The 18,269-nt window shown below is 65.6% G+C and overlaps 1 protein-coding gene across 1 annotated transcript in view; it reads right to left on the bottom strand.

Annotated features, from left to right (window-relative positions):
• Window positions 1-18,269, bottom strand: part of LOC121364684 (dedicator of cytokinesis protein 2-like) — a 44,588-nt gene that overhangs the window by 10,561 nt on the left and 15,758 nt on the right. The window contains exon 28 of the mRNA XM_041488118.1: window positions 17,508-17,603. Coding sequence (XP_041344052.1) covers window positions 17,508-17,603 — 96 coding nt within the window. The remainder of the gene's footprint in view (window positions 1-17,507; window positions 17,604-18,269) is intronic.

Here is an 18,269-nt window from a genome sequence, read left to right as displayed (position 1 = left end):
CCCCGCCCCGCTGAGCCCCGCGCCCGCCGCTGCCGGACCCGCGCCGCCGCCGCCGCCTCCGAGCACCAGGTACCGGGCGGGATGGGGAGGAGGCTTGGCCGGGCAGCGGGGCGGCGGCCGGACCGGGTGCTACGGGCATCGGCCCTGCGGCGCCGGCCGGTACCGGGACCCCGGGCGGCCCCGCGGCCGGGACGTGGGAATCCCGGGGCCAGGAGCGGCGACGCGGTGCGGGGAGCCCCAAAACCGGGACTGCGCGGCGGTGTAGGGACCCCGGCGGCGCGGGAGCGGTGTGGGTACCCTCGGCCCGCGGGATGAGCGGGGGCCGGCGGGGCCGGGGCGAGGAGCCGAGCTGGGCGGGCGAGGGGGATCCTCGGTGTCCCCGGATCCCCGGGGGTCGCGGCACCTCCCTGCCCGCCCCTCCTTTGCTCCCGGCGAGCAGGAGCTGCCCGGGAAACTGCGGGAGGCACGGGCACGGTGGCACCGGGCACCGAGCATCCTACGGCAGGCACCGTGCTCCGAGCCCCCCGCACCGAGCCCCCTACGCTGGGCACCCCGCACCGAGGCGGCCACCGGCTACCGAGGCGGGGGTCTCTGGGGGACACAGCCGTGCACGGTGCGTAGCCTATGGAGGTGCATCTGTGGTGGGAGCTGCCGTGTCAGAGGGGCCGAAGACCCCCACGTCGCGCCGCGGTGCCGCAGCCTCGCCCTGCCCGCCCCGGCCCGTGGCCCCGCCGCTCGCTGGAGCCGCTCCGGGGAGCGGCCAGGCGGGCTCATCTCCGCTCCCCCTCCGTTAGGAACGCGTCCGTCAGCCGGGGCTGTGCCGGGTGACACACACGCACACGCAGATCCAGGGATGTCACTTTCGGTACCGCGCGCCGCGGTGACGCCGGCCGGGGCTGGAGGGATTCAGCCCACGTTGCTCCCGGCAGCTCCCGGCGCCGCGCTCCGCGCCCGAGGCCTTGTGTCCGCCGCCGGGGCTCCGGGATGCGGGAGCGACCCCCAGGCAGTCCCGCGGAATGGGGGTGCGCCGGTCCCCGCCGGGGCGCTCCGGTGCCGATCCTCCCCGGGGGAAGGCACAAAAACCCCGCTGGAGCCGCGGCAGCGGGGCCGGACAGGGGCCGAGGTCCCCGCGGAGCCGCTTTCGTGTCGGGAGCACGAGGTGGACACGTATGAGTAACCACCGGGCCCCGGCTGTGCCAGCACGGGGACATACGGGGACATCGGTGTCAGCCGCTCGCTCGGAGGGGCACAGCGTGCTCAGCGCCAGCAGCAGCTCCGATCCCCACGCTCGGCCTCTCCCGGGGGTACGGGAACGGCACCTCCCGGGGGTACGGGAACGAGCCCTTCCCGGGGGTACGGGAACGGCACCTCCCGGGGGTGTGGGAACGGGCTCCTCCCGGGGGTACGGGAACGGCACCTCCCGGGGGTACGGGAACGAGCCCCTCCCGGGGATTCGGGAACGAGCCCCATCCGGGGATTCGGGAACGAGCCCCATCCGGGGGTACGGGAACGAGCCCCTCCCGGGGGTACGGGAACGAGCCCCTCGGCACAGCCGCGGCGGCAGGGGACACGGGGACCTCCGGCTGCGCTCGCCCCCGGCGGTGCTGCCCGAGGAGCGGGGGTGACCCTCGGGCACAGCCGGGCTGAGGATGGCACCTCCGGCCCTTCCCCGTGTCCCCGCTCCGCAGGGAGCGTTCGTCCTTCCGGCGCGCTCGGAGGAGCGGGGTGGATTTCGTCGCAGAAGCTCCTTTGGACTGAGGTTGTCTTCTTTACAAATGATAATTATTGTAATTACTTAATAGCATGGTGGCGTCCAGAGGCCACAGATAATGAGCGGGTCTATTCCTGTCCCTGCTAACAACGCTGCTCCGGTCCTAACCAGCGCCGCGGGCAGAGCCTGCCTCGCCTGTTTGCGGAGGTGCTCCGAATGGTCTGGGCTGTTTGGTGGCGGGGAAACTGAGGCACGAGGCGGAGGAAAACACTCGCTAATTCCTAAATTCCCCTGGTAGCCAGCATTGTCTAAAGCGCACGGAGATAAAGGGGCCAGGCTGCTCGATGGCATTGAGAATGCTCTTAAAGGCAGGAATTTGTATTCTGGAAGGACGTCCCCAGTGCTGGGAGCTGCAGCTGCAGAGGCCGTGCCGCTGGCTGCCGGCACCGTGGCCGGTGGGTGCTGGTGGGCCGGGGGCTGCCCCAGGGGGTCCCTGCTGCCCCCGGGACCGAGCCCCCCGAGCCTGGACCGGTGTGTGCATGGCCGGCTGGGGCGGTGCAGGAACTGTGGGGCGGTGAAGCCTTTCCAGCTTTTTGCAGAAGTGTGCTCTGGGCACAGTTGGTGGCTTTCTGATGCCATTTCTGGCCTGTGAGGGAGCCCTTGTCACCCAGGGTCCCCTGGCCCAGGGATTGCTTTGCACGCTGCGGCAGGTGGGCTCCAGATGGATGCCCAACCCCTTCTCCAGAGCTGGGACATCCTCCCTGGAGAGCAGAGGGCTGTGGGAGTCTGCAGAAGAGCTGGGTCTCCTGTGGCCAAAAGCCTCTGGGCCGTGTCCCACTTCCCTTGTCCTGTCACTGCTGCAGGACCAGCCCGTGCTGGGGATGCCAGCGGAGCCCTGGGCTTTGGTGCTGGGCACCAGCCAAGCTCTCTGGGCTGGATCTCCATCACAAGCATCTTCCCAGGTCCGTGTAGCCACACAGGGCATCCCCAGGGCTCGGAGGAGGAGGATGGTACTGCCCATACCCCATTCACTGGGAAGGAAGCAGCCGAGCTGGGTGTTCTTCCTCCCAGGGTGGTCTCTCCTGCAGCCCCGGGGGTGGCACTGATCCACAGTGCCGGCAGCAGCTCCAGGGATGCTCGCCTGCTCCTCCTTCCCTGGATGAGACCAGGGAAGCCTCGGGACGTGGAACAAACTCCTCCTGAGCTGCTCCCGCTCCGCACGCGCTGCCTGCCCCGCTCTGCCCCTGCTCCCCCAGGCAGGTCGCTCTACCTCTTCATGTCTCATTAAAGCAGCGATACCAAAGCTCCTCTGCCTGGCACAGAGGTGGGAACGCCAGCAGGTAGCACAGCGAACAGAGACACCACTGCCATGACAGCCGTATTAGCATCCACGGGAGACAGAGGAATAATTTGGCTTCTGCAGCTTCTGAAGGCTCGTGCAGGGCTTTGTACTCCCGTCTCCCCGGCCGTGTGCGGCTCCATCTGCAGCAGCAGCACATCTGCAGTCGGAGGGGAGCGATGGAAGTGACCTCGGCAGGATGTGGCTGCTCCTTCCCCGCCCGACGGGATCCCTTCCACGGGCACGAGCCACGGCACGTGTGGCCAGGCCAGCCGGGACCCTCGGTGGCCCCAGAGAGGAGCCCGCGGGGTGGCCGTGGGTGCTGGCGCCGTGGGGAGGTGGGTGGCGGGGGCTCCCTGCCCAGGCCGGGTGCCAGAACCTTCTCCTGGTCCCCGTGGCTGGGAGAGTGACTAATGTTCCCACTCCAGCCAGTGACCTACATAGGGATGAGTGCGGATCCCTCGCTCGTGTGAGCCGCCGCTCGCACCGGGACCCGCGTGCCCGTGCCAGCACCCCTGGGCGATGCCCGATGTGGGGCTGGGGGGACTGCTGGGCACAGCCACCCCAGGCACGGCCCTGGTGGCAGGGACAGCCCTGTGTCCTCGGCCAGCCCAGGGGTCCTGGGGGAGCCGCAGTGGGGTTCAAGCAGAGCCTGGAGCGCTGCTGAGAGGGAGAGGGTCAGGCACTGCGAGGTCCTTCAGGGACATGGAGAGCTGGCCTTGGGGACAGGAGCCGAGCTGGACTCAGGGAGCGCTGGGAATGTGGCTGGAGAAGGGGCTTCTCCTCGCTGAGCACCGAGGAGGGAGAGGAGCTGCTTGAGCGGAAGCGCTCCGTTGGCACGAGAACAGTCGGATATGAACGGGTGATTAAGTGCCTGCAGGAAATGAGAAGGTCTGTGAGGCTCCCAGCAGCCAGGTTCTGGAAGAGCCTCCAAGAGAAGCATGAGGGCAGGGCATGAGCTGGCTTCGTGGTGGAGCTTCCTCGGCGAGGAAGCAGATTTGGGGTGTGCAAGCTGCCCGAGGAGCTGCTCCAAGTCCTCCATCCTCGAGTCCCACACATGCTCTGATCTGAGAACAAACGCCTCGAGTCCTCCCGGAGCCAAGGAGGGATTAGGCTCTGCTGTGGAGTGATGTGTCATGAGCCTGGTTCCTGCCCCTCCAGCACCTCATCCTCCAGTGCTGCCTCTCTCCACTGCCAGCAGCACCTCTCTCCCCTCTGGAGATCAGGAAAATCAGATGTGTTGCCCCACAAAGGCACTGCCCTGCGAGCACAGCCGGGTCATTCACTCCTCTCCTCTGCGGTTCCCGGAGAACCTGCCTTCCTCCCTCATAAATCTCATCTCCCGGCTTCCTGTGTCCTGAGGAGAAGATTTATGTGTCTGCTCCGTTTTTCCCTCTTCCACGGCTTTACTGGCAAGGGTGAGGGAGAGGATAGGTGGAGAAAGGGCTGAAGCTGGCAGGTAACTTTGCAGACAGGACGGTGTGAAGCAGGGCTCTGACCTCTGAGGTCAGCCCTGCACCATCAGAGATGTGTCCATGGTGCAAACCCGGCAGGTTTAGTGCCTCTTATTCACAAAATTCACCACCCATGGTGGCCAGAGAAACCCAATGCTGGGGCTCTCTGAGGAGTCCATGAGAAAAGATTCCTGATGTTTCCTCAGCTCCTGGGATCACTCAGCAGAGGAGAGATCATTCCCAAATGTGTGAGTATCCAGCAGAACCCACTGCTGCAGAACTCATGGCGTGTCACCTTTCACCTGTACATCACCCATGTGACCTGCTGTCTCACCTTATCCATGTGCCTGGAATTCTCATATGAACCAGAGAAGAAAAACACTCAGACCTTAAAAAATTGCTGAGGTGGAGGGTCCAGCAGTGAGCAAAACCTTTCCAAGCTGTTCATGTGCCAGCTGGCCTCACTTTTTAAGGAAGTTGCTTCCCTGACATGCCAACATGCATTTCCAGCTGCCATGAACAGAGCTTGGAGCTGCCACTCAGAGCCCCATCCTGCACATTCTCTGCTCCATGCCCCTTGCCTGCCTCTGAACTGACCTTTTTCCCTCCTTGCTGTTCATTTTCTCCCCTTTCCTCAGTTTCCCTCTGTGCTCAGGGCTGGTAACGAGCAGAGACGTGCTGATTAGCTGCTTTTAACCCACTTCAAGTGTGCCACTTTGCTTTTGGGATCATCCTGCTTTCTTCATTGAAATGTCAAATGCCTCACAGAAATCCGAGTTGTGCTCCACCGAGGCTTTTACCTCCACTGACCAAAGCTGGAGCCTCGTCAAGGCCGGCAGCAAATGGGTTTGATGAGCCGTGCTCCCCGCAGCCCCGCGCTCACCGCCGCGGCTGCCTCATGCTGCCCTCCTTCACAGGGATTAGTCAGGCTCCAAAGCCATCCCCTGGGCTCTGTGGCTCCCTGTCCCACCCCACTGGGCTCTCCTGAGGTCGCTGTCCAATTACCACTCCAAAGAGGATCCCAGTGTCCGGCAGAGTGGAGCACCAGGGCTCCTGCTTTGGCCTCGGGGGGTTTGCACAGGTCTCTCCTGGAGGGAGGAGTGACCACAGCCCTGGGGTCCTGTTGGAGTAGACCCCAGGAGGGGCTGTGGTGGGCTCAGGACCTTGGAGGGGCTCCAGCACCCCAAGACTGAGGTGCTGAGCACCACTGCCCAGAGAAAGTGCTTGAAGAGTGGCTGGGAAGTGCTGGGTGCCAGGTGCGTCTGAGATGTCCTTTGGAGCCACCACCAGCGGATTCCTCGGGTTCAGGGACAGCCCAGGAGACCTTAGGGCTGCACCATCCTGATCCTGCCCCAAAACAGGGCTCATTATCCAAGCTCGGAGGTGCCAGTGTCCTGCAAACACAGCGGGGCACTAAATCCAGCCACAGCACAGAGAAAACGCAGGGATGCGTGGGAGGGTCCTGGCGCGGGTGTTTGACATCCTCAGAACTGTTCCCAAACGGAGTTGCTCCATGTATAATTTATAGGCTTCCCTTTGTCCTTGTGGCTCGTCTCTGATGTGCCGGCGGTTCGGGAAGGCCGAGGGTGCTCCGGCGAGGCTCCGCTGAGCGACAGCGCCGCGTCTGCTGCGTCCGCGGGGGAACGGCCTCGTCCCTCGCTGCGTCAGCCGCGGCTCTGCCAGGGCCCCATCGCAGCATCCCTGCTTTTAGCCCGTGCCAGCGGCGTTCCTGGCCCGTGCCCGGCCCACGGAGCCGTTCCCAGCCCCCAGTGAGACCCCTCCGGAGGTCTCACCCACTGAGACCCCTCCACGCAGCTCCTCTGGAGCGCTGCGCTCCGGCACGGAGATGTGGCCAGCAGGTCCCTGTGCCCTCCCTCGTTGCCCTGCCTCGTTGCCCTCTTGCTGCCGGGGACACCAAGCTCTGCCACAAGGACAGAGGTGACCCCACGTCCGTGACGGGGCTTCATACACCGCGTTCATCGCGGCAGGCTGTGCCCAGGCCGGCGTGGATGCCCGTGCCCAGGGCCAGCAGGGATGTGGCGATGCAGGAAGCGAGGACGGGCGCCTCTGGCCCCAGCCCCAGCCAGCTCGCTCCTCCGCCTGTTGCTGTCCATACTAACGAGGAGCCCCATCCCGTCCCTCGTCTCGTCCTGCCTCGCAGACATCTCCGGGTGTCTGGGCACGGCTCCAAGCTCGGCAAGGGAAGCGCCGGGCGGCGCGTGGAGCAGCATCCCGACGAACGCGGAGCGGGATGTGCGGATCGCGGGGGCGTGCGGGGCCGGGGTGGGCGCGGGGGGGGCTGTGAGAGCCCCCGGCTGCGCTGGGTCAGCGCTCGGTGCCGGCGTGGGCAGGCACGGGGCACCGGCACGCAGCGCTGGAAGTTTGGCTGTGCCGGCACCGGGGACTCCGCGCTGCTGTGCTGAGTCAGCGCTTCGTGCCAAGGCAACGAGGCAAGACAGGGAGGGGAGCTGGGGGTGTCTGAGCCGTGTGTCCGTCCGCAGTGAGGGCAGGGGGGCTGCGGAGCCAGCGAGGCTCCCGCCTCGGCGTGCGGGGACACTGCGGGAGCACCGGGATGTGGGACATGGTGTGGTGCGACAAAGCTGAACCACTGCTCGCTGCGGCTGGAATCTCTGTCTTTGGCTACCTCCCAAAAGGAGCTGACGGCCTCCCCTGCATCCCGGGACATCCCGGCAGGGCTCCCGGTGTGCCCCGTGCTCCCGGTGCCCGGGCAGTGTGACGGGCCGGGGCAGCCGGCCCAGGGGTACGGGGGTGGCTGCTGGGGGTACGTCTGGGACAGGGCAGCGGAGCGGTTCCCCTTGCAGCTGTGGGGAGGAGAGCCCTGCAGAGCCGTGCGGGAACGATGGCCGGGACGGGAACAACGGCAGGGACCAGGATGATGGCAGGGATGGGGATACAGCTGGGTGCAATCCCCTCTGTGACCCGGGTCCTGCCCCTGTGCCGCATGTGAAGTGCTGCTGGTGTCAGTGACATCCCCCGGCCTTACAGCAGGCTCTGCTGCTGGTTCCCACGTGTCTGAAGCGGCTCCGTGTCCCCAAGCCACTGTGTCGCCACTGCTCACAGAGCTGGTCCCCAATGCCCGCAGCCCAGCCAGCACCTCTGGTGCCCAGTCCGGCCACAAGCGCCCGTGACATGTCCCCTGTGTCACCCCGGCCATGCCCTAGGCAGGGTGGACCCCGTGCCCATCCCGCCACGTCCCGTGCTGGATGGGTGCCCCACGCCTTGCCCATCCCCCGGCGGGTGTCCCATACGCGGGGGGTGCCCCGTGTCCATCTGTCCGTCCCTCACGGGAGCCCCTGGCCCCTGCCCTGCCCTCCCGCTGCCCGCGCCCCGCACACGAGGCACCAGCCCCGGCGAGGCAGAGCTATTTTTAACAGCTGCTTCTGCTTGATTTGAGCTGTGAACTCGGAACGTGTTTATGCTAAAGGGCTTTCTTTTCCCTTCTCCCTTTGTGCTGAGGAGGCAGCGCCGCAGATCAAAGCCTGTCTCTTCGCGTTTGGTGATGGTGGGCTGGGAGGGAGCCGAGGTGGGAGAGGCCGGCAGTTCCGCGGGGACACTCGTGTCCTCGGGGGCCGCGGTGGCGTGGCCGGCTCTGACGCACCTCTCTTTGTCCCCGCAGGTCCGGGAGCCATGGGCGGGCACGGCCGGCACCGGGCGGCCCTCGGCGGGCAGCCCTGAGCCCGGGCGGCCCTCAGCGGCGGGACGATGGGCTGCGGGCGCCGGCGAGCATGCCCTGCGGCCCCTCGCCCACCTCCCGCCCAGCATCCCCTGTCCGTGGCGGCGCGGGATGAGGCTGCCCGCCGCCCCAGCAGCTCCGGGGACTGCCGCAGCACCCCGGCCCCGCGGCCCTGAGCCATGGTCAGCCGCGAGCCCGTGCCCGGCCCGGCCCCCGCCGGCGAGGGCAGCCAGGAGAAAGCCATGACGGTGCGCTCGGTGCTGCTCAACCGCGACTCGCCCGACATCGAGAGCCGCCTCAAGCGCCGGCGCAACCGCACGCAGCAGGTCCGCTTCAAGGACCTGGTGGAGGCCGGCGCGGAGCGGGCGGACAGCCCCCCGCCCGGGCCCGGCCCCGGCCACAACACCCCACGTGCCTCGCCGCCCCCCAGGGACCCCCCTGAGCCGGCGGCTCTCCGTGCCTCGCGGCGCAGCTGGCCCCAGGCGCAGCCGGGCTCGCTGACGCTGCCCATGCCCAGGAAGGCGTGCATGAGCACCGCCATCCAGACCTCCCCCAGCCTCCAGAAGCCCTTCCCGGCCCCGCAGCCCCGCAGCAGGAGCGTCTGCGATGTGGCGGAGGATGCGGTACTGCCCGCCGCGGCGAGCGCCCGGTGCCCGGGAGCGGCCGTGCCCGCCGTGCCCACCGTGCCCGGCCGGACCGTGCCCCCGCCGTCCCGTGCCCACCGTGCCCGCCGTGCCCGTCCCATGCCCACCGTGCCCACCGTGCCCGCCGTGCCCGTCCCGTGCCCGCCCCGTGCCCGTCCCGTGCCCGTCCCGTACCCGTCCCGTGCCCACCGTGCCCGGGGCCCCCGGCAGCCTCCCCGGCCACGACCCCACCGCGGCCAAGGCGCGCCGCACACCGCCGCCGCCACCACCCAGGGACCCCCCTCCCCCTTACCAGGGCACGGCCGGGTGTCCCGCTGCCCGCTGCGCCCCTCCGGTGCCAAGCTGCGCCCCCGAGCCCTGCCCGCCACCCCCAGCCTGTGCCCAGCTCCGCGGGAGCCCCCGGGGCAGCCACGGGGTCACCCCACGGCCGGCCTCCGTGCCCTGCGGCCAGCCCCGGCCGCCCGCCGAGCAGCGGGGGCTCGGCCGGAGCGACTCGGAGCGGAGCCTGCCCTGCGGCCGCCCGGTGCCCCCGTGCCAGCCCTCGCCGCACCGCCGGCAGCCCGTCCCCGCCACGGACACCCACGGCCTCCGCCGGCCACCTCAGGGCAACCCCCCGCGGGACCCCCCGCCACCCCAGCACCAGCTCTGCGCCGCGCTCTGGGGGGGACCCTGCTGCGCCTCGCCAGCCCCCGTGCCACCGGCACCGGGCTGGCACGGCTCGGACAAAACACCGGCCGCCCTCGGCACCTGCAGCCGGCTCCGCGCCGCCGAACCCGGGCATGGCTGGGCAGGACCCGAGGGGCCCAGGGAGCCGCTGTGCACGGCCCCGCAGGGCCCCGGCGTGGGGACACGAGCGGCCGCGGGGGCAGCGGAGACCCCCCGGCACGGACAGCCCCGCCTCGCCGCCGAGCAGCCGGACACGCTGCAGCACGTCCAGGACCTTCTGCAGCTGGTGGTGGTGGCCAAGGGGCCGGTGGGACCACCAGCGAGGGCTGAGGACGCCCGGACATCTCAGGGAGAGGGCCCCCGGGGGCCCGGGGAGCAGGGGGACCTGCATTCCCAGCTGCAGTCCCTGGAAGGGGTGCTGGAGACCAGCCAGCAAACCATCCGGGTGCTGCTGGACGTCATCCAGGACCTGGAGAAGAAGGAGGCGCAGCGGGATGGGTGAGTAGGAGGGGACACAGCGGGAGGCTGTGGGGACAATGTTCCCAGGGGCTGGGGATGGAGGGCGGGGGACCCTGACAGAGATTTGGATTCTGCAGCCTGCCTAGGGTGTTTCCCTCTGAGAAACTCAGAGCTGCTGTCCATGTGCGCGCTGATCCAGGTCTTGGTGTGAGGTGCCACGTGCCCACGGTGCCTTGCCCGTGCCCAGGAATGGGGGATGAGGGGCTGCTGGGTTCCTGCCTGGCTCTGCTGCAGCTGATTTCTCCACTGGTCACTGGGAGAAGGGATCTAGAATGTCACATCCCTGCCCCATCCATGGAGGTGCCTTTGGCACAGATCCATGGCTGGTGCCCCTGTGATGGGTGTGGTGCATCCCGGGGAGGTGCCCAGCACCCCCATCCTGCCCTGCCCAGGGCCTGCTCCCAGGGCAGGGAGCTCCCCAGGCCAGCATTCCTTGGCCTCCCAGGCAGATGTGCCAAATGGAGGAAGGTGTTCTAGGTCAGCCCACCATGGCCTTGAGCTGAAATGGTCCAAACTCATCTCACATGAGGGCAACCAACAAACCCCCAAGAGGTGCCAGGCCTGGCATCCTGTAAAATCTCTGGGGCTTGTTCCTGATGCCCAAGATTGCTGTGATTAACCATTAAATCAGATGGGTTTGGCTGTGAGTGAAGCACAGGGAACATTGCCCCCGTTGCCCCTGGAGCACTGTCAGCCCCTCAGGGGTCTGGGACACCTTAATTAAGACCTCAACTTCATTTACTGTTACAGTCAAACAAGCAAACAAGACCCCCAGAGATAGGAAATCCAGGGACAGGAAATCACATCAAACATTATCCTGGAGTCCTTACAAACAGCAGAGCCTCGTTTGCCACAGGTCAGATCCCAGGTGCCCCCTGCACACCAGAGCAGGGCCACAACCCTGAGACATCCTGGCACCAACCACCAGCAACATCCCACAAAAAAATTATATATATAAAACATGAAAGACTACCCAGGATGAGCTCTCCCAGCAGAGGGGGGCTGTTGTACAATGCCAGAGCCTCAGGCACACACACATTTACGTACCACACACATATATATAAATGTATAAAGGGCCTCATGATCTAATTCAGGTGCTGGCAGAATAAATCCCCATTGCAATGTGTAATTTGGTGCATTAACAGACCCAGTTTCTGAGGGCTGAGAACAACTGTGGTCAAGGTCGGGTAACAGGAGGAAGATTTCAACGGGGAAATGTGACGTGGATATGGGACATGTTCTGCCAGCTGTGCCCCCAAAATCCACAGCCCTGAAGGGACAATGGAGACAGGGAGAAGGGGTCCCAAAGGGACCAACAGCATTCACAGGGCTCCTTTTGGACAGAGCAGGATGAGCAGGGATCAGCAGTGCTGGGGTGCAGGAGGACCCCAGTACAGCTCTTGGGATTGGGGGGGTCTCAGGGTTGGGGTCTGGCAGCAGCAGCAGTGACATGTGGGGTGAAGACCCTTCTGTGGAGAGGGGGGAGGATGCAGCAGCATGAGCTGAGCCTGGGCAGGAATCAGCTTAATCCAAGTGCTGTGCACCTTCCTGGAGGAGGAGAAGGATGCTCTGGTACAAAAACATCAAAAAGATAAATTCTGAGTCTGGCGTAGGCTGGAGATTAGTCTGGAGCATCTCCCTGTGCCCATCTGCCAGGGCACTGCTGTGCCAGGGCACTGCCATGTGCCTTGTGCTCCCCCCATGGCACCGTGTGTGGGGAGATGTGTGGGGAGCCTTGGGATGAGGATTGGGATGGGGATGGGAGGGGAGGACACAGCGGGAAGGGTTTGGAGGTGCCACTGGTGTGCTCCCATCAGAGAAGCACCTGGCTTGGTATCAGTTGGGATCACATGGGAGCAGAGGGGCTGGGATCCTGGGAGGGGAGGAGAGGGATCCCAGAGAGGAGAGGGGCTGGGATCCAGGGAGGAGAGGAGATGGATCCCAGAGAGGAAAGGGGCTGGGATCCAGGGAGGGGAGGAGAGGGATCCCAGAGAGGAGAGGGGCTGGGATCCAGGGAGGAGAGGAGAGGGATCCTAGAGAGGAGAGGGGCTGGGATCCAGGGAGGGGAGGAGAGGGATCCCAGAGAGGAGAGGGGCTGGGATCCAGGGAGGAGAGGAGATGGATCCCAGAGAGGAAAGGGGCTGGGATCCAGGGAGGAGAGGAGAGGGATCCTAGAGAGGAAAGGGGCTGGGATTCAGGAGGAGATACAGGGAGCAGACGGTCTGGATGCCAGGGAGAAAAGGAGCTGGGATCCAGAGAGGAGAGTCCTGGCTGCTGGGGTGGGGCCAGGGGCAGCAGAGGACGCAGGCAGACCCAGAGCAGGTCTCCAGGCTCACGGCACTTCTCTGTCACAGGCGACACTCGTACCGGACCGGGCAGGACATCGCCAACTGCGGGACCTGCCGGGACTGTGCCTGCATCATCTACAGGTGAGGGCCAGCCCTGGCTCCCAGCTCCCCGCGGGCTCTGCTCCCTGCACTCCCGAACTTCTCCACTGGCTGTGAGGCAGCAGGGAGGGACAGCCAAGCCCGCACCTCCTGTCCCCGTGTTGGGGGCACCACACTCAGAGCACTTTTGGGTGTCTGGGCTGTCACTTGGGCTGGATCTGTCCCTCCCTCCCCGCAGATCAGGATGAGCCAGGGTGATCTCCATGGAGGAGCAGCATCTGGCAGGGGGCTGCTCTGGCAGCGTGGCAGAGAGACCATTTCTCTCCTGTAACAGCAATCTATGGGGGAAGCCTCGCTAGCGGCTGCTGCGTGGGCTCGCTCCAAATCCAGGCTGCATCCTGCTGTCCCTGTGCCAGCTCTGCACAGATGCTGCAGATGGGCTCCTGCCCCTCGCTATGGTTTGGGAACACAGGGCCTGGGCTCTGCTCCCCAGCGCTGGCTCAGGGCCAGGCTCTGGAAGCCCTTCCTCTGCTGCACTCCCTCCTCAGATCCCAGCTGGGGGTGGGAAAAGGCATCTCGTGCCCTCCCAGCATCGTCTTTGGGGGAATTGGGTGGCTTGCAGTTTTGCTAAAGCTTTCTGCCCTTCCAGGCACCCCTGGGTGTCCTTCTGTCCCTCTGGCCGTCCCCTCTGCAGTGCAGGTGGCTGGCCAGGTGTGTTCCCGTTTTGCTGTTAATTAGGCTGATGCTGTTAGCACTGGGACGTGTGGGACACGGTGAGCTGGTCCCAAGCCATGCTCGGTGGTGCCTGATCACCGTGGTGCACGTGTGCCACTGCCCTGCCATGCTCTGTGAGCGCTGTGCCTCCTCCTTGGGGCACCTCAGGCTGGGGGTGCCAGGCTGGGGTCCCCTCGTGTCCCCTGGTGTCCCCTGATGTCCCTGTGCTCAGTGGCGGTGCTGCCTCGGCGCTCCTGCTCCCCACACACACTTGCTCCACACCCTCTCCTGTAGCTCTTGGGGGACTTCAGGCTAATTAGGGCTGACGAGCCTGTCTCCAGGCAGCATGGCAGCGGCACAGATGTCACATCTGGGGAGGTGGCTCCCTGGAATGGCCAGGCTCCCGCTGGGGACTTGCTGTGGCTTTCACTGCCACTCGTGGGACGAGGAGAGGCTCTGGGGGGGACACAGGGTGAGGGAGCAGGGGCAGCACCCCCAGCACCAGACCCCAGGGATGGCCCACGGAGGGGATCAGACCTGCCTGGCCCTGTCCCACAGCGGTGCCAACCTTCCCTGTGTCACTGCAGGGGAGCTGAGGCCGCTCCGTGCACTGCCCCCCCATCGTGGTCTGCACCCTGTTCTCTAGAAATGGCTGGGACACTCCTTGTCCTCTCCAGGGGAGGTGACAGGAGGTGCCAGCACGCCGGGGGGCTCCCCGTGTGCGGGGTGGCAGCGCCACGTGCGCGTTCCCGGGCACTCTCGGTGGCACCTCGCTGATCCGATGGGACACGGCTGGTGCGAGGAGATTGACGCGTTTTCCGAGAGAGGGAACATCGCAGCACGCGGCTGCCGGCAGCCAGCCCGCACCACAGGGTGCTGCGGGGACACCGGGGGCTGCGGGGACACCGGGGCTGCGGGGACACCAGGGGCTGCAGAGGCTGCAGGGACACCGGGGACACTGGAGACACCGGAGACGCTGGGGACACCGGGGCTGCGGGGACACCGGGGGCTGCAGGGACATCGGGGGCTGCAGGGACACCGGGGACACTGGAGACACCGGGGACGCTGGGGACACCAGGGGCTGTGGGGACACCGGGGGCTGCGGGGACACCGGGGGCTGCGGGGACACTGTGGGCACAGCAAGGACTGGAGGGGACAGCAACAGCTGCAGGGACCTGGACTTGTGGGGACACTGAGAGCTCCAGAAACCTTAGAGCTGTGGTGGCACAGCCCCTGTCACCCACCCAGACCAGGGACACCCTGATTCCTGCCTCGATGCTGCAGCTGTCCTCAGCCGTGGCCCCCGGGACACACAGCCCCTCTCCAGGGGGCTCTTTGCTCGCGGGGGTCCCACAGACCCCCAGCCTCAGCACTGGGCGCCATCCAGGCCAGTGTCCAGCTCCACACAAAGCCAAGGCACTGGCAGGGGGTGGGGGAAAGGATGGAGCAAAAGGATGGGGCGGGGGAGGCAGCTGAGAAGGACCCACCCCAAAGACCCCGGGTCACGAAGCCAGGCTGGCACTGCTCTGTCCCTCTGGCACAAGGAGGCTGGGACACTCCGGTGGGATATTTGGGAGGGATCCAGCTCCAGACCCCCCTCACAGGCCACAGGGGGTGGGCAGGGGCTGTCTGATGGCACACACTGCAGGATGTCCCTTCACAGGGGTGCACAGTGACCCCGGGAACTCTGGCCGTGTCCCTGTGCCACCTTGGGAGCACAGCTCTAAGGGACATGGCCTGGGTGGAATCTGAGCCACCCAGGGCTGTGCTGGGGACACTGAGCTCCCCAAGGCTGTGCTGGGGACACTGAGCTGCCCAGGGACTGAGTTGGGGACACTGAGCTGCCCAGGGCTGTGCTGGGGACACTGAGCTCCCCAAGGGCTGTGCTGGGGACACTGAGTTGCCCAGGGACTGAGTTGGGGACACTGAGCTCCCCAAGGCTGTGCTGGGGACACTGAGCTCCCCAAGGGCTGAGCTGGGGACACTGAGCTGCCCGGGGCGGTGTTTGGGGTGTCAGGGGCTGTGACAAACGGGGGGCTGTGGCAGCTGGGGGGCTGCGACAAGGGGATGCCATGCTGCCCCCTGACACGGTGCCCTCGCCCCGCGTGCCGCAGCGTGGAGCACGATTTCCGCCAGCAGGAAGGTCGCTTCCAGCGGGTGCTGAGCCACATCGAGGGCGACACGGGGCCGAGCTCCCCCCCGACGGCGCTGGGGGCGGCGGGGGTGGCGCTGGGGGCGGCGGGGACCACCTCACCGCCCAGGCAGGAGCCGTCGCCCGTGTCGAGGCTGCCGGCAAAGCTGGACGTCAAGAAATCCCGGCGCAAATGCTTCTGGTTCCTGTGAGCGCGGTGCCCGCTGAGCCCGGAGCGCGGGGGCACCGCCCCAGCACTGACCCCCTGCCCACCTCTCCTCCCTCCCTCCCACGGTGGGGTTTGGGTAGCACCAGCTTTTCTATTTTTAACCATTCCGTTGAAGGCGGGGAGCTCGGGTGTGGAAACGGCGAGGGGAGCAGCGGCTGTATTTAAGGAGAATTCAATAAATTCCAAGGAGACGCTATTTTTGTTACATCCTCTCCCGCCTGTGCGCTTCTGTTCTGGAGGAGGATGAGAATGAGGAGGGGGCAGCGGCTGTTTCCCTGGATTTCCCTGTGTTTGGGGTTTCCTGAGGCGCCCCAGTTTATCCCAGGCTCAAATCAGTGCAGGGGGGCTGCTCAGCCAGCCCTCCCATGGCTTCCTGCAGGTTAACTGGGAACGCCGAGGGTTTCCACTGGGGAACGGTTTCTGTGAGACTCTGGCCTGGAGAGAGGAGACCTGACCCCAAAAACCCCGGCTGGAAGGGTGGGCTGGGCGGGGGTCTCATGGCTGATGACAGGGAGACAGGAACGAGGAGCTCAAATATCCCAGTGGGTGTCTGAGCACACCCTGAGGAGTGCCTGTGGTGCGAGCAGCCACAGCTGTCCCAGCAGGGCCACCACATCAGGAAGGAAGGGGGACATCATCCACCTCCTCCAAAAGCACTGGCCACGCCCGGCTACGGCTGCTGCAGCCACAGGGGGGAACAGAGGGTGGGCAGGAGCGGCTGCAGCTCCCCAGTTGGTGCCCACGGTGTTAAACCCCACCCGTGTGCCAGGCACGCCCCTGGTGCTCCGGGGCTGCAGCACAACTCCCTTCTTGCCCAGGGGGCACAGGGATGGATGGAGGGACGCTGTCCTGCTGCGGGCACAGGGATTTTGGTCCCCTCAGCCCTTCCCAGCAGCTGGAGCTGGAGGGTCTGGGACCCCTGACTGAGGCAGGGCTGTGCGGGGAGAGCTGCCAGGCAGCAGCTGCGGAGCCACGAGTGAGCACAGGAGCGAGGCACAGCCAAGGAGCCATCATCCATCCATGGATCCATCATCCACCCATCCCTCCCTCCATCATCCATCCATCCCTCCATCATCCATCCATTGATCCATCATCCATGTATCCATCATCCATCCATCCATCCATTCATCATCCATCCATCATCCCTCCATCCATCATCCCTCCATCCATCCATCCATCCATCCATCCATCCATCCATCCATCATCTCTCCATCCATCCATCATCCATTCCTCCATCCATCATCCATCCATGGATCCCATCCATCCCTCCATCCATCCCTCCGTGCTGCCCTGGGCTGTGCAGCACCCTCATCCCCCCAGCCCCCATCGCTGCCCGGCGCTTTCGGCCCTGACTCACAGAGCCTGGCAACGAGGGGTAAAAGCAGGATGGAGCCCAGCGCGACCCCACCTGCATCTCCTGCCTGAGTCAGGGCTGGATCACAGCCCGGCGCTGGGATCGCCGCACGGCCCCGGCGGCGGAGCCTCCGCTCCGGCTGCCCACAGCCCGCGGGCACGGCACGGCACGGCACAGAACGGCAATTCCCTGCTCCAAGGGTCCAGAACGCACACCAACACAGCTCATCGCCCACCTCGAGACACGGTGCAGCTCCTGGGTTTGTCACCGTGTCCCCAGAGAAGATCCCGAGTCCCCGCGCGGTGCTCTGACCCGCCTCCCTTCGTGAGCTTCCAGCGTGCTCCTCACACGTTTTCGGCACATAAAACTGCGACGGTTCCCCGGGTTCAGCTGCTTGTCACCCAGATAATGCAGCCCAAAACCTTGACTGCTCCCAAAACAGCTTTTCCCACACCTCACCCACCCCCCGCTGCTCTCCGGCTGCTCCAGCCCTGCTCCCGCTTTCCCCTGCATCCCACTGGGCACATCCCTGGCATCCATCCTCATCCTGCTGGGTCCTGGCAGCGTGGCCAGCGAGGAGCAGAGCCAGTCACACGCAGCCAGGCCCCCAAAGCAGGGACAGCTCTCCCGTGTGGCCCGAAGGGGAGCGGCGCAGTGGCACTCACCCTCAGCGGGTTCTCCCGGTCCAGCACGATCAGCCTGCGATTGACCGTGTGGAGCAGCCGCTCCAGGATCGCCTGGATGTGCTTCTTCACCTGTGCCTGCAAGGTGAGAGGTGGCAGGGCCATGGCAGGGCACGTCCCAGCTGTGGGAGGTGTCCCTGCATGGCTCCTTCAAGGGCTGGTGACATCGGGGTGGGGAGACAGGAACGGAGCCTGATCCAGAGCTGGAGTCAGAGCAAGGCAGTGTGCTCCAGCAAAAATATGGGATTTGGGATCTCTGTACAGCCCAGCCCTGTACAGGGAGGTGTACAGCTCTGTACACCTCCCTGCACAGTGGCCACCTGGCTGGGGACAATGGGGACAGCCGAGGTTGGCTGAGGATGATGAGGATGGTGCTGGCAGACAAAGGTGGGTTTAACTCTCGTGGGGTTGAAACAAGAGCAGCATCCTCCCCCAAGAGAGTCCCACCACGCTCTCCACAAAGGCTATTTCAGGTTTAAAAGTTAATGAGACATTTCACCACAATTTCTGGGCTTTCCATCCCGTTCCTGGGCTTCCTGGTTCTGTGGGGATTAAAAAAAACCACCTCACCCTCCCAGGACACAGCATCCAACCCAGCTCCCACAGTCATTGCACTGCAGGTGGGACACCTGAACCTCCCAAGGGCCCCCAAAAGGGACCCCAGAGCAGCCAGGAAGGGCAGGAACAGAGGAAGGCTCCTGAAAAGCCAGAGCACAGAGCCCTGTGCATTCCCAAACCATTGTG

The sequence above is a fragment of the Pyrgilauda ruficollis genome, unplaced genomic scaffold, assembly GCF_017590135.1.
Source record: "Pyrgilauda ruficollis isolate IOZ18807 unplaced genomic scaffold, ASM1759013v1 scaffold88, whole genome shotgun sequence".
Classification (NCBI taxonomy): Eukaryota; Metazoa; Chordata; class Aves; order Passeriformes; family Passeridae; genus Pyrgilauda; species Pyrgilauda ruficollis.
The sequence above is the reverse complement of the archived record's forward strand: the minus strand, read 5'-3'. Positions and strand labels throughout refer to the sequence as shown.